Source organism: Ascaphus truei, chromosome 4 (assembly GCF_040206685.1).
Source record: "Ascaphus truei isolate aAscTru1 chromosome 4, aAscTru1.hap1, whole genome shotgun sequence".
NCBI lineage: Eukaryota > Metazoa > Chordata > Amphibia > Anura > Ascaphidae > Ascaphus > Ascaphus truei.
This window is the reverse complement of record NC_134486.1, coordinates 210,112,516-210,128,974: the sequence shown is the minus strand read 5'-3', so window position 1 is coordinate 210,128,974 and position 16,459 is coordinate 210,112,516. Positions and strand designations below refer to the sequence as shown.

General features: G+C 44.6%; 1 protein-coding gene across 4 annotated transcripts in view; it reads left to right on the top strand.

Annotated features, from left to right (window-relative positions):
- Window positions 1–16,459, top strand: part of CATSPERE (catsper channel auxiliary subunit epsilon) — an 891,786-nt gene that overhangs the window by 374,370 nt on the left and 500,957 nt on the right. Inside the window, exon 2 of one of the 4 annotated variants that reach the window (XM_075596821.1) lies at window positions 3,062–3,191. The exons of the other annotated variants lie outside the window; for them this stretch is intronic. Coding sequence (XP_075452936.1) covers window positions 3,105–3,191 — 87 coding nt within the window. The 5' untranslated portion in view covers window positions 3,062–3,104. The remainder of the gene's footprint in view (window positions 1–3,061; window positions 3,192–16,459) is intronic. 4 annotated transcript variants of the gene reach the window in all.

The following is a 16,459-nucleotide window of genomic DNA, read 5'->3' as shown; positions in this document are numbered from 1 at the left end:
CCCCAGTGGCCTATCAGTGCTAATGCCCATGTGCATTGCTACTAGCTGGAGTTCGTGGTTGGCAGGGCATTCTTTGATGCTCATTGCGGTTGGTGACAGCTCGCAGTGGAATCTGCCCTATTGGCTGCTCAGCTCGCAGCAGCCTTGTTCGCGCGTGCGCAGTGGGGCCTGCATTGCACCTGACAGCAGGGTCGCTGGATGGTGACGTCAGAACCGCCCGTTCTGAGTAGTTCATTGAATCCCCTGTGTTGGGGGAGTGCCCTAGACACATTAATTGCAGCATATTGGTTGGAGCTGGAGATCGCCAGGTGAGGTGCATTATTGCATGGATTGGGTGCTGGTGATTGGTTGTATGTGATTTATGTGCACTTAGGGTGGGGTATATAGGTGGGTCACTCACAGTTGGTGGTTGCACGGCCCTGAGGAAGGTCTCCCTGTGGGACCGAAACGTTGGCATTTGTGTAACAGTATGTTTTGTATACATCTTCTTTTGGACTACCGCTTGCTGTATGCTGTCTCCTTTATTAGTTCACGGACTAGTAACTATGCGATATATATATATATATATATATATATATATATATATATATATATATATATATATATTTAGTGTGGGGCTGTTGTGTGTGTATTTTTTTTATTGTGGGTAGCGGGGGTGGGTGAAGGTATTTGGCCCCAACGGTGGTTTGTTTAGGGCTTGCGGGTGGGTAGCGGGAGGGCTTAACCCCTTCATGACCGTAGCAGTATTAACTGCTACGGTCGTGAAGGGGTTAAGTGCACCCGCAACCCCCCCCCCCGCAAGCCCTAAACAAGCAATAAGGGCCAAATACCCCCTTCACCCACCCCCGCTACCCACAATAAACCTGGCACGGCGGGTTAACACCTTGATTGCCTTAGCGGTTAGCCGCTAAGGTCATGAAGTGGGCTTTACATTCATTTTTCCTGCCTCGGATGCATGCCGGTGGGCTCTGGTACTGGTATCAGCTCCGGAGACCCATGGCATCAATCCCAGCCAGGAAAAAGGCCTGATTTTTTCTAAGTGTCGACCTTGCCGATGCTTCTCCTCCACCAACTTGCCAACTTTAGTTGGCGGGACGGATTGGCGTTCAAATCTTAATTCTGGCGTGCCGATCAGCAGCAAAAAGCTGATCGGGGCTACTTGAATTCAGCCGATTTCAAAAAGTGTCGATAAGTGGCGAAAAGTGACTTATCGGCACCTGGCTGCCGATAAGTTTTTATCGGCAACCAAAATTGCAGATTTTTCCCACTTATCGGCGCTTACTGAATCGGGAAGGCAATTTTGGCGAAAAATGGCTTTTCGGCGTTTACTGCATAGAGCCCCAAGTGTGAATAGCCCACACATCGGGTGCTTGACAATATCCCGGCTGCCCTAACACCTCGAGTCTCTGAGGCTTTTCAACTCTGGACTTCTCTAGACACTGGGGCACCAATTTAGCAGGGTGACCTTTGAAGTATGGAGATGAAAAATCCCTCAGTTCATTCATCCATAACACATTGACCTGTTAATGGATTCATTGCCGGACTGGCAGGAAAGGGTTCCTGCCTTTACATTTTAAAACCACACTGCAATACATGTTATTTTTATATATACCTTCTGTTTGTTTGGGGGACATAAAAACAATATGTATGTGCATGTTACATTTGCAACTAACTGCACTTCAAAAATTAGAGTGCTAGCTCCTTCCTTGCACAAGTTATCCACTTAATTGAATGGGCACTGTGATGTGTGTTGCGGTTTAATCTATAATAGTTCTGGGTTACAAGCTGGCATACAATGTATCCTTGCTGGCTTTGATCGGTAACCGCAGACGCACTTCACCAATTCACATTAAGTGGATAACAAGACGGTTGGATACATTGTAGCACTCAGGTACTTCAGATAGACCTCAGACCACTTATTCAATTGACTTTGCGGTTTCGAAGTCTGTGGGTGGTCTGGAAAATTATACCCATTTTCAATGCAGCCACTTACTCGCAGGCACACTTAAGCAATTAGCGCTTGGCACGGCGCTAGAAGCTCCCCCTTGTGTAGCGAATACAGTTTGCACATTTTCCCATTCATTCTTAACACTGCAGCTAGCTTCTGAGCTGCAAAACAGGGACAATAAAGATATGGTACAGGGAAAACAGGGCATGCTGGTGGCCACCCAGTTAACCCCTTCAGTCCCAACAAGGTTTAGGGTTAACCAGCTTGATATAATACCTGTATTATTGGCCTGGTTAACCCCTTCACCACCACAATTACATTCAAATATTTAAAAAAAAATTGAAACCTTTTGTATGTGTCAAAAAATGTGTTTGTGTTACAGAATATATCAAATGTGTCCTACTGTATATAACCTAAAAGTGATATTATAAGAAAATCATATTTGTAAGTGATGCAATATATGGAAGGACCACTCGGCCGAAGTTTGTCATAGTCGATTTGAAGCTTCCCCCTCCCCCTTTTTTTCGACCCCGTCTCTTAAATGGAGAATGATCCTTTGTGAATTAAGAAGGAAATATTCTGCTTCTTGAGCACATTCTGGAGTTGGAACGCTTTCGTGATACGCATGGGGACTTCTTGTGGATAAACAAAATATGTTGGGGAGAGAGGGCCTCTTTCGCTTCCGCATTATTAGGTTGAGGTGCGACACTGTAAGGAATCAGGGAACACGTCCTTTGCGACGTGTTCCCTCCTTACCTGTCTTACTTCAGACCTCTACTTTGGCACCAGCGTGTGCGCACACACCTGCTCTGCTTACAGAGCACGCACGCGCAGCTCTTCTAGAATGCCACGGAGCAGAGCTCCGCCCCCTCGGACACGTCGCACTTCTCTCGCGTGAGGCGCGCACACAGCAAGCGAATAGTAAAGTTGGCATACAAAAGGGCCAAGTATACTCCACGCTGTTCATTGTTACAAGATAAGATTACAGAAATGGATGACAAAACAGTAAGATTTATTGGCTCCTTTAATAACCAATGGAAACATGCTAGGGATATTATATGTAAGCATTGGCATATTTTGAGGGCAGACAATATTATTGGTGAATTTTTGCAGGAACATCCATCTATGGTCAGCAGGAGGGCAAGAAATTTGAACGATGTTTTGGTTCATAGCCACTTTGATGAAGAGGTCAAGAGGACCTGGATACCTCCGAAACCACAAGGGTCATTCAAATGTGGCAAATGTAAGGCTTGTGATCACATACTTACCACCAGTACATTCTCAAATTGGAATGGAACCCAGACTTATAACATCAGAAAGTTTATTAATTGTCAGACCACAGGCGTTATATATCAAGCCATTTGCGACTGTGGCAAAGTATATGTTGGCAAGACCCGCCGCCCATTTAAGGTAAGGGTCTTGGAACATATGGGTTCCATACGCAATAAAACGGATAAACCTCTAGCGCGACATGTTAATTCTGTTCATCAAGATAAACAAACAATTGTTAAGGTTATTGGTATGGACTAATTCTCAATGGACCGTAGACATGGGGACTGGGACACAGTTCTGTTACAAAAAGAGGCAAGATGGATATATACATTACAGACACTATCGCCCAAAGGTTTGAACGAGGGATTTGTGTTTACCCCGTTCATTTAAGATCACGTCAACTGACCCAGGGCACAAATGAGTACAACTGAATATACTGTTAGTGGCATAGGAGTGTCTCCCCCTTTATAAATAGGGGTATATATTCCATCTTTATATATATTCCATCTTTTGTATATATACTTACCTATATATACTTACCTGTTATTGCTGCACAGAAATGTGTTACCCAGCAATCACATTTTGTTACACCGTGACTCCATACTGTATATTTTTAACTGTCGATCAAATACATAGTACACAGTGCCACACACCTAAGTTACATCAAGTGTATGATACACCGGGCCAATTACATTATACCACAGGGCCAATTTCACCTGCCATTTTTATTAGTTGTATTTAATATCCCTTATAACAGGTTAGATATAAATTCTACAACATCTGAACTCTGTATGCATCATTTACAGAAGATGAGTATGCTATAACCTGATTAAATGTACTTTACAAGTTTCATCCATGTTGATAGAGAGTTTTTATTATATTTCCTCTCAGGGGTTAATACTGTATCTTTACCCCATTACCATGTTCACAATTCGCTGACCATCAGGAGTATTAAACACTGATTGCAGAGATCAAGTGCAGCAGTGCAGTTTACTTTAATTTATGCACTGCTGCAGTTGATATTGTGACTACATCAACTGCATTTATTTAAGGAGAGTTTAGGTTTATCAGTTAGTGCTGTATTAGTGACTTTTCAATAGCACTGCATGGACACACCTCCAGGAAGAAACTTCCAGCCAATAGAAACACTGCAATGCATATATAAGTTTTACTATGATCTATGTTACTCCCCCCTCACACTTAGCCTTGAGAAAGCGTTTCTAATCACGAAATGCGCGCGTCGGCATCTGTCACGTGCACGCGCCCCGTCAGTACTCACGTGGCAGCATTATCGAGTTGCAGAGCAAACAGCTGCCAGACGGCTAACGTGTACTCCCTTCAATGTTGGGCAGGAGTCTTTGTGGTGACTCGGTGACGCATGGTGAGGCGAGGGCTGCTTGATTTCCCTCGTTATTTTGTTGCATTAGTGTAACCAGCACTCCTAACGGTGGTAGCACATTCATTAATATGTGCATAGGCATACCAACAGCCACACCGTTTCTAGGGGTATATTAGCCACGGCGTGTGCATTTATGAGTGGTATTAGCTCTCTGTATTTTTGGACTTCATGAGCTAGTACCCAGGTGATTTATATGTGAATTAATATGGTGCATATGTGACTGATTTACCTTCACTAGATCTGTACACCATATGCTCATTGAGCAGTTTACTAACAGTGTGTTCAGTGTTGCTTTGTGGCAGTATTATAACAGTGTCTCTTTCTCACTCAGCATCCACCAAGGAACCTTTTCCTGCACATTAGACAGGTTTCTTTCCACCATACACAGCTTTATAGTGGCATTAGCACTCCTGACAGTGGAAGCACATTCATTAATATGTGCACAGGTATACTAACAACCACACTGCCTATAGGAGTCTGTGAGCCTCTGCACATTGTGTTCTGTGTTTAACAGCCTACTCCTTTACTATTTTGGAGCTAATTAGCTGCTGTTAGGTGACTATATGTATCCACCATGAAACCTTTTTCTGCATACTAGATAGGTTTCTTTTGATCATACACAGCTTTATAGTGGCATTAGCACTCCTGACAGTGGAAGCACATTCATGAATATGTGCACAGGTATACTGACAACCACACTGCCTATAGGAGTCTATGAGCCTCTGCACATTGTGTTTAGTGTTTAACAGCCTACTCCTTTACTATTCTGGAGTTAACCAGTTGCTGTTGGGTGGCTACATGTTGGATTGTAGAGAGAGTCTATACTTTCCATTTATGGATTTATGATTTGCAAAGTGAGCACACACTGGTTTGAAATACTGACCTTTTTATCTGTACCTAGCATATTATGATCAATTTCACATTTCACCTTTACCATCTGGGACCTGTCTGACACCTGAGACAGGTATTTAACAGCCCCTCACTGATACCAGCGTACATCTAATTAACCACTATTAGGGATTACTGTATACCGGCTCCCTGGGACAGTTTGATCCAATTAACCTCAAATTGTCGCCTTACTTACTGCACCGACACACTTTATTCGAGCAAATGCCCAGTTTGTACCTGGCAGATACCTGGAATGCGCCGCTCCTCACCTCTGACAAGCCCCGTTGCGTTTGCCTTCCCAGCCTGGGTTCATGCCTGGCTGACGGGCGGCTGATCTGTTAAATGATAATGATTAGGATTTAATAGGCTGCAATGCTTCGCGTGTCTACCAGATGGCATAAATTCATGAATTGTAATGCAGTATATACATATATACTGTGCAGTATTGCAGCCAGCGGGAATAAAATGCTTCAATCCCTGCCTGGAAAATACCTCAATGCACTCGGGCAGAAAACAGTCACAAACCTCAATACACCCGGGTATACCCGAATTCGTGGGACTAGCCGAGCTCGAATAAAGTGTGTCGCCAGTGTAGTTACCCGGAATATCATATATATTCATCATAGGGTATCATATATGTGTGTCATTTGTTGAATTTTAACACCCATTATTTTAATTAGTATAGCATTAAAAATTATTTTTAATTTTCACATCATACATCAGGGGGTATTGAGTGCTTATAGTGGGTTCTTGCTTCTTCAATACTCAACGTAAATGAAATTGAGGATCTGGATTTTTGAATCCCAGAACAGGGAGAATATTCTCAGTTTTCTCAGGAGGGTGCCTATCTGTTTCTGGAATAACAGCAGCACAATCAAAGTCAATTCTTTCTCCTTCCTCTTTGTCATCAGTGAGGGCATTAAGTTTACTTTCCCTGGTCTCCTTTTGTGACCGTGTCTCTTTTAGCCCTGGAATCTCTTTCTCCAACTTCATCTTTATAGCAAATCATAATATTGTAACAGCATTGAAGATACACGTATAGGAACGTACAGCTTGCTTGGTTAGGAGGTAGGATGGATAGCCCGACTGAACCACTTTAGCAGCTTCTCCCATGTCCTGGTAGTGTCTTTGTTGCTGTCCTTCTTTATTTCTTTTTCCACTCAATGCGGCTGCTAATTCAACTTCTTTGGAGTTGAGTTGCGACTCCATGTCTATCATCTGTTTCAGAGCAAGGTTTAACTCTGTTTCATTTTCTCTATTCTTGACCTGCAGCTGCAGGTTCTCCTTCCGGGTCTTGTCCAGCTCCAGCTGCAGCCGGGCCCCCTCATTTGCAGTGTGGTCCAGCTGCTTGTGGATATCGGCCATATCGCTTTCATAGCGTAATGTCAGGCAGACCACCTGACGGACACCTCCTCCCTCTCGGAGCACTGTATCTCGCGCTCAGCCATCTGCTTCTGCAGCTCTTCCTGCATTTCTAACTTTTCCTTGATCAATTGCTTCTCCACTTTTCCTGCTTGGTGAAGCTTCTTATCACCTTCACTGATCTGGTCAGTCAAGTCTGAATTTTTCTGTGTCAGAATTACATTTTCTCTCTTTACAGTCTCTAAATTACTCAGGGCATTCTCACAGGTTTCCTTCAATATTCCCAGCTCTGTGTTCAGACCGTGGCCCTCCAGGCGTAAGTGTTGCACCTCTGTGCTGAGCGCGTGAACCTCTTGTAGAGCCTTCCCGTATTTCTGTTTTAGGATAGCAATCAATTTGTCAGACTTAATCTGTTTTTCATCCATGGTGGCAATTACGGTGTTGGCCTTTTCCAGACTAGTCGTCACCTCTTCCAACTCACTCCGTAAGAGAGACTCTGTTTTCTTCAAAGCCTTGTGCTCTTGTAAAGCTGGGAGTATACACCTCTGTAACTCGGCGTTCACTTCTCGCTCCTTCTTGTTACATTCTCGCTCCTTCATGAATCCCTGCCACAGGACTTCATAATCATGGCGGGCAGCTTGGAGTGCAGAAACCAAAGCCTCTTTATCCTGGATCAAGGATTCAGCTTCCCCTTGCTCCTCCTTTTCCTTTGCCACTGTTCCCGTGACAATTCTGCCGGTCACTCCGGTCTGCAGAACATCTCGGCACCTTTCTGACGCATGTCCTGACAGCGCAGGTTCAAGTGGCTCGGTCACTTTTTTTGTGACTTGAGGAACAGTTTTCTTTTTCTTCTTCTTTCTTTTTGCTTTATTAGCTCCAGAGATATCAGTGGTACTGGGCACACACTCACTGGTATCAGCTTCCACATCTTGCTTGCACTAACAGGGCGTTGCTTGCTTTTGCAGCTGTTTGTCTTTGAAAATTTGGGGGCACACATCTTCCATGTGACCTACTTCATGACAGGCCCAGCATACTAAATTCATCTTTGGGTACGGCTCTCTTCCAGGGGCCACATACGAGTAGTCATCATCCTCATCGTATGGCCTGAAGGGACACTGTTTTTCATGGTTATGTACATTACAAAACAAACATTTGACGTCGGCCATTTAAAAAAAAATCCTTTTTTTTTTTTTTTTTCCCACACCTGACAGGGCAGACTTTACACACAGCACTTGCTAGCTGCAAATTCACTCACTTCAGCAAAAGGCATTAGCTTTACAAACAGCACTTGCTAGATGCAATTTTCACTTTCTTCAGAAAACCAAATTATTATATATATATTTTTTTCCACTTGAGTTCAGTAACTTTCAATCTTCTGACCTCCGGGTGCTATTGCATCCACATTTCACACATTCTTTGTGTATGATGTAAGCACAACTGGTTATACACAGTTGGACAGACTTCACTCATAGCATCTGTACTTTTACTTCGGCTGGGCGGCCATTTTAAACCCCCGCATTTATTTGCAAACCCACAGACCTTTTAGTGTCGACCCACATTCTCCACCATATGTGACAAATGCCCCTCTTTTGTAGCGCTGACGTCTGTCTGGGTTCTTCCCGACACAGTCTTCTAGGGTTAATTATACAAAAACAGGAACATGCAAAGTATTATGTTGCTTAACTCAGGCTTCTGCCTGCTTTATTTTCATCCCAGTAAGGGATTGCAGCTTTAACAGGTGTAGGCAGGAGGCACTCAGACATGAACCTTCAGAGGTTTACTCATATCACCGTTATAACATTTCACACACTGTCACTTTTAAGAAATAAAAACCAAATCATATAAAGAAATCCTATCCCATTCAGGGATCTAACTACACAGCAGAATCAGCCTCTCTGACTGCTGCTGGGCCAACTAACCTGGTTCCCCAGCATAAAACAATGCCCTCTCATTTAGGGTCACTAGATAAAGCATATAGTCTTTTAGATACGGCAATAAACATGTGTTTGTCTTATCTGTTCGTGGTGGGAACTCGGTCCCAAGTGTCCAGGCAAATCCTCTGGTACTGTGATACTTGAAGGGGCCGTCCACCCCGAACTGGATGCAGGGGAGCAGCGAAACCCCCAGTCTCCAGGCTCTAAGAAGAGAGACTGAAAAGCAACCCTCTTTGCTCTAAATACCTGTGCTAGTGATTAGGAAAGCAGGTGAGGGAGAACTAGACACATTGTAATGTGTGGTCTGGATTTTCCATCCACCAGCCTGAGTAAATGTGAAGCTGTGGAATGGATCATTTTGCACTATTCTTGCACTTTCTGACCTAAAACTGGACAGAAAGCTGCCTAACATCTTTGGACTATGTCACAATATATATATATATTGTGACAAACGGCTTACTCCGGGGCTCCGCCATCTGTCCGGGACTGTTAGAACACGGTCTTTTAGGGTAGGTTAAATGACGAGGCGTAACGTGCTGTTCCTTTAAACAGGCTATTGCCTGATTTATTCATTCCCATGCACTGAGACTGCCACACGGAATTCAAAATAATACATAAGCAAACAAAAACCCTGCTCGTCTGAGCAATAACTTAACTAAGGTTTCCCTGACTGGGGTTGGACTGGCTTATCCAGTTCCAACAACAAAAATAAGGAACTTTGCAGTTTTAGACAAAAGGAACAGAATGATTTAACCTGTTTGGTGAGAGGCGTTTCCCCTCTCTGTTTCCAGCAGCCTTCCTGCCTCCAGGCTCTTGGGAAGAGGGGAGAGGAACCAGGAAATCCAGTCTTAAATACCTGATCTCTAACTAGCAGGACAGGTGACAGAAATCAGGCAGCAGACAAACTCTGGTCTGGATCCCTCACCCCTCAGTTCCAGCACTTGCCAAACTGTGGGATGGAGTGCATGCATTCTGAGGCTGCACTTTCCAGCCTAAACAGGATAGAAACTGTTCAGTATCCTGGGAGCCCTATATATGGAATTTATCACCATATGGAATTTATCACCATAATTCTGTCACATATCCTCCCCCCCAGCTCAGACCTCGAGGGATGAGCGACCATGGATATTAAGGAGTGCATCCTTGACAACCCGTCAGCATTGCCATGTTTGTGCCCTGACCTGTGTTCCACAGAAAATTTAAAGGGTTGTAGGCTTAGGAACCAACTGGTCACTCTAGCATTCTTCTCTCTGTTTTGACACATCCAGGTGAGGGGTGCATGATCTGTGACCAACCGGAATTTTCTCCCCAACAGATAGTATTTGAGCGTCTCTACAGCCCACTTTATTGCGAGACATTCTTTCTCGACTATGTAGTAATTTTTCTCCTGGGGATTTAGTTTCCTACTTAAATAAAGGATGGGGTGCTCCTCACCTTGAGACTCCTGGGAGAGTACAGCCCCCAGCCCTAACTCAGATGCGTCGGTTTGGACTAAAAACTCTTTAGAGAAGTCAGGTGTGACCAACACTGGTTGGGCAAAGAGCTTCTTTCAGGCTTCTAAAGGCCCGTTCGGTTTCGGGGGACCACTTTACCATTAGGGGCCCTCTTGCTTTTGTGAGGTCGGTTAGGTGGGTTGCCTTAGTTGCAAAATTGGGAATAAACCTTCTATAGTAACCAATTAATCCCAAAAAGGTCCTTACTTGTTTTTTTGTAACTGGCCTTGGCCAATTTTGTATCGCCTCTACTTTGAGTGTTTGGGGTTTGAGTAAACCTCTGCCAATAGAATACCCCAGATACTTGGCCTCCTCCAGACCAATAGTGCATTTAGTGGGGTTAGCAGTTAGTCCAGCAGACCTTTGGAAGGTGGGATTGCCAATCTTCACTAGGGATTATCACATCATCCAGGTAGGTGGTAGCATACCGAGCATGTGGTTTTAAAATTTTATCCATCGTTCTTTGGAATGTGGCCGGAGCTCCATGTAAAACCCTATACTGAAAGAGGCCGTCTGGGGTTGAGAAGGCTGTCTTTTCTTTTGCCCTTTCTATGAGGGGAACCTGCCAGTACCCTTTTGTTAGGTCTAGGGTCGTGAGATATTGGGCTTTGCCCAGTCTCTCTACCAGTTCATCAACCCGGGGCATAGGATAAGTATCAAATTTTGACACAGCGTTTAGTTTACGGTAGTCATTGCAAAACGTTGTTGTACCGTCTGGTTTTGGGACTAAAACTATAGGGCTGTTCCACCCACTTTGGGATTCCTCAATTACGCCTAGTTTTAGCATTTTTTAACTTCTAAACTTATAGCCTCTCTTTTGGCTCTGGGATTCGGTACGGTTTAAGGTTAACTCGGACCCCCGGTTTAGAGACTAGGTCATGTTCAATTACGCTAGTTTTACCTGGCTGTGTAGAGAAGACTTCTTTGTTTCTTCTCACTAAATTCTGGACCTCTCATTTCTGATGAACGGACAGGGTTTCAGCTATGCTAACCTCTGGGTCAGTTTCTCAATTCTCTGACGGACCTGGGGGTACTAGGGTTAACAAGACCTCTCTATCTTTCCAGGGCTTAAGTAGGTTTATATGGTAAATTTGCTTAGGTTTCCTCCTACCTGGCTGTCTCACCTTGTAATTTACTTCTCCCACTCTTTCCAAGACCTCATATGGCCCATGCCACTTAGCAAGGAATTTACTCTCTACGGTGGGAACCAGAACTAGTACCCTATCGCCTGGAAAAAAAAATCTGACACTAGCCCCCTTATTATACGTATTCCTCTGGGCCTCTTGAGCTTTTTCCATGTGTTCCCTCACTATAGGTAGGACTGCAGCTATGCGGTCCTGCATCTGGGCAACATGCTCTATTACACTTCTGTATGGGGTAACCTCGTGTTCCCAAGTCTCTTTGGCTATATCCAGTAAGCCCCTTGGGTGTCGGCCATACAATAGTTCAAACGGGGAGAAGCCTGTGGATGATTGGGGAACCTCCCTAATGGCAAATAACAGGTATGGTAACAAACAATCCCAGTTTTTCCCATCCTTATCGACTGCCCGGCGTAACATGCTCTTTAAGGTTTTATTGAACCGTTCCACTAAACCATCTGTTTGTGGATGATAGACTGAGGTTCTGAGATGCTTGATTTTTTGGAGTTTACATAACTCTTTTGTTACTTGGGACATAAATGGTGTTCCCTGGTCAGTTAATATCTCTTTAGGAATTCCGACCCTGGTAAACAGAACTATTAACTCTTTTGCTATGTTTTTAGCAGAGGTGCTACATAGGGGAACTGCCTCCGGATATCAGGTGGCATAATCTAATATTACCAATATATGTTGATGTCCCCTAGCAGACTTTATTAGGGGTCCTACTAGATCCATAGCAATCCGGTCAAATGGTACATCTATTATGGGAAGGGGTACCAATGGGCTACGATACGCTTTGAACGGGCGGTGATCTGACATTCTGGGCATGAGGAGCAATAATTTGTAATTTCTGCCAGAACCCCAGGCCAATAGAAGCTTCGGAGAACCTTTTCTTTTGTCTTTTCCATCCCTAGGTGTCCCCCCAATGGGTGACTATGTGCGAGGTGTAATACTACATTACGGAATGTCTGTGGTACCAACAATTGTTTAGTTATAATTGATTTCCTTTTATCAACCCGATATACTAGGTCATTCTCTACCTCGAAGTAGGAGTAGGCAAGTGACCTATCTGGTTGGCCTGGAGTACTATTCTGGTCCCGTATATTCCCCCTTGCTTCCGCTAATGTGGGGTCTTCCCACTGGGCCTTCTTAAAAACCCCAGGACTGACCTCTAGGTCAGCGAAGATCTTATCCTGTTCTGGGGTGGTAAGCGCCTGTTCAACATCTTGATTTGGGGTATTCCCTACCAAGGTGGCCATGGGAAAGGGGATTTTACAGCACTCTTCCTCTTTCCCCTTTTTATTTGGGCCCTCGTCAACCTCCATTTCTGATAAAGGGAAAGGATTTGTTTCTTCTATTACTTCTTTATGGTCCGCTATTGAACTCTTGGCGCTATTCGGAGAGGAGGACCACATTTTTAGAAAATGGGGAAAGTCGGTCCCTATTAACACATCATGTGCCAATTTGGGTACTATACCCACTTTGAAATCTAAAGAACCAAACTCTGTTTCAATAAGAACATCAACAGTGGAATATTCGTGATTATCCCCTTGTATACAACAAATTGCCTCTCTTTGTGAACTGTTTACCTGTTTTTTCCCAATGGGCAACAGGTATTCGGACACTAGTGTAACCATACTCCCAGAGTAAAGTAGTGCCCGAACCCTCTTACCATTTACCTTTACAAATGCCCAGAGATGGTTATTCAAGGGGTCCTCTGGGCTAGGGCCCATACATTGAGACCACAACGAATAAGGTTTAACGCTGTTGCATTGCATTGGTTCAGTATTTAGTGGGCAGACTTTTGCGGTGTGGCCCCTCTCATAACAATTTACACATTTAGGTACATAGTCTGTGTCCCACTTAGAGCCCTTTTTCGGCTCCCCACCTTGGCTTTTGCCCTTAGTATGCGAGTCACTGTTGCTGTGTGAAGGCGGTCGTCGCTCTTCAGCCCCCCTTAACCCTGGTACTCTTTTACCGTCTCTGGAAGAGTCCTGGAACCTTGGGTAATGGGGATGCTCCATGACTGTGGGTTGTAGGTGCTCTTCTGCTGCATTGTACCTTTCTACGAGGGCCACCAGCTCATCGGCATTATGGGGGTCACTCTGACTGACCCAACGGTGTAGGGTAGAGGGAAGTTTCCTCAAGAACTGGTCCATGACCAACCGTTCCACGATGTGGCTTGCTGAGTTGATCTCGGGTTGCAGCCACTTCCGAGCGAGGTGGATGAGGTCATACATCTGGGATCGGGTGGCTTTATCCAACGTGAAGGACCATGCGTGGAACCTTTGGGCGTGAATGGCCGTGGTTACACTGAGGCGGGCGAGGATCTCGAACTTCAATTTTGCATAGACGTTAGCTTCGGCTGGCTCTAGATCAAAGTAAGCCTTCTGGGGTTCGCCGCTTAAGAAGGGTGCGATTAGACTGGCCCACTCAGCTTCTGGCCAACCCTCTCTCTGTGCCGTGCGTTGAAAAGTGAGAAGATAAGTTTAAACATCATCCGAGGGCCCCATCTTCTGAAGATAGTGGCTTGCCCTGGTCATTTTCGGGACTGGGGCTGCCTCTGCCAGTGGAGTCTTAATGATAGTCCTTCTCAGGATCTCGAGTTCCTGCTGTGAGCCCTGGGCGAACCGTTGTTGCTCCTCTCTCAGCAAGCGGTTTGTCTCTTGCTGGTTTGCATTCGCGTTTTGCAGAGCTGCATTCGCCTCTTGCAGGGCTGCATTCGTCTGTTGCGGGTTTGCAATAGTCTCTTGCTGGGCTATTAACAGCTTTTGCTGGGTTGCATTCGCCTTTTGCAGGGCTGCATTCATCTGTTGCTGGTTTGCATTAGTCTGTTGCTGGTTTGCATTAGTCTCTTGCTGGGCTATCAACAGCTGTTGCTGGGTTGCATTCACCTGTTGCTGGGTTTCATTCGCGTCTTTCTGGGCAGCGACATTGCGTACCAGCGCACTCACCACGTCTTCCATCTTGTTTGGAGAGAAAAAAAAACTTTTTTTTTTTTTAAAGTTCTTTAACCCGCAGACCTTTTAGTGTTCTGCCCGCATTCTCCACCATATGTGACAAACGGCTTACTCCGGGGCTCCGCCGTCTGTCTGGTACTGTTAGAACACTGTCTTTTAGGGTAGGTTAAATGACGAGGCGTAACGTGCTGTTCCTTTAAACAGGCTATTGCCTGGTTTATTCAGTCCCAGGCACTGAGACTGCCACACGGAATTCAAAATAATACATAAGCAAACAAAAACCCTGCTCGTCTGAGCAATAACTTAACTAAGGTTTCCCTGACTGGGGTTGGACTGGCTTATCCAGTTCCAACAACAAAAATAAGGGACTTTGCCGTTTTAGACAAAAGGAACAGAATGATTTAACCTGTTTGGTGAGAAGCATTTCCCCTCTCTGCTTCCAGCAGCCTTCTTGCCTCCAGGCTCTTGGGGAGAGGGGAGAGGAACCAGGAAATCCAGTCTTAAATACCTGATCTCTAACTAGCAGGACAGGTGACAGAAATCAGGCAGCAGACAAACTCTGGTCTGGATCCCTCACCCCTCAGTTCCAGCACTTGCCAAACTGTGGGATGCAGTGCATGCATTCTGAGGCTGCACTTTCCATCCTAAACAGGATAGAAACTGTTCAGTATCCTGGGAGCCCTATATATGGAATTTATCACCATACCCTGGTTTCTGTCACAATATATATATATATATATATATATATATATATATATATATATATATATATATATATATATATATATATAGAACAAACAACAAAGAAAAAAGCTGCGCCTCTAAGGAACATATACAATAGATATATATATATGCTATGACAATATGATGTAATTATTGATGAATTCCTCAATTATATAAGCAATATAAATATATATACATATAATTATGTGGACCTATAATAATATCAGGCCCACAAAAACATGAACAATAATATGTAAAAAATGCAAAAAAGGATAAACCAGTCCTCCAATAGTCCAATGAATGGTATAGGTGCTGGTATGCAGGGTCTCCGGCAGCTCTCAATATGGACCAACCACGTCCACAAGATATCTAAAAAGGAAAAAAGAGGAGAGAGCGCACGCCCATAGCGTATAAAAGTTTTAATCAGGGGGAAGGGGGAGAGAGGGGGGGGTAAAAAACGCACTTACAAAAATGCAATAAAATCAAGCATATGTGATATATATAATCACCACCATCCGGTTTAACTGTAGACTCTTGGGGCAGTCCCAGGCTCCGTTGGTAAAGGAGCAACGTCACAGCAGAATCCCAGGGCTGGAAACACCATCCGGTCAAGCTGCAGACTCTTGGGGCCGTCCCAAGCTCCGTTGGCAAAGGAGCACCGTCCCAGCAGATTCACAAGGCAGGTGTGCTATAGAATAGTCCAAGAAAGAGGTCCCGTAATGATGGTGCCTGTAGCACTCGCGTCTGGATCAATACGCTCCAGCGCTTAGTGTAAACTCCAATGTCTGTGCGTCGTGACGTCAGACGCACAGACATTGGAGTCTACACTAAGCGCTGGAGCATATTGATCCAGACGCGAGTGCTACAGGCACCATCATTACGGGACCTCTTTCTTGGACTATTCTATAGCACACCTGCCTTGTGAATCTGCTGGGACAGTGCTCCTTTGCCAACGGAGCCTGGGACGGCCCCAAGAGTCTGCAGCTTGACCGGATGGTGTTTCCAGCCCTGGGAATCTGCTGTGACGTTGCTCCTTTACCAACGGAGCCTGGGACTGCCCCAAGAGTCTACATTTAAACCGGATGGTGGTGATTATATATATCACATATGCTTGATTTTATTGCATTTTTGTAAGTGCGTTTTTTACCCCCCCCCTCTCTCCCCCTTCCCCCTCATTAAAACTTTTATACGCTATGGGCGTGCGCTCTCTCCTCTTTTTTCATATATATATATATATATATATATGGGGAAAAAAAGAAAAAAACAGGCGCACACCTAGTGCATTAAAGTACAGTATAACAATTCGGTTTATGGAACAATAAAAACAGACAAATGCCCACT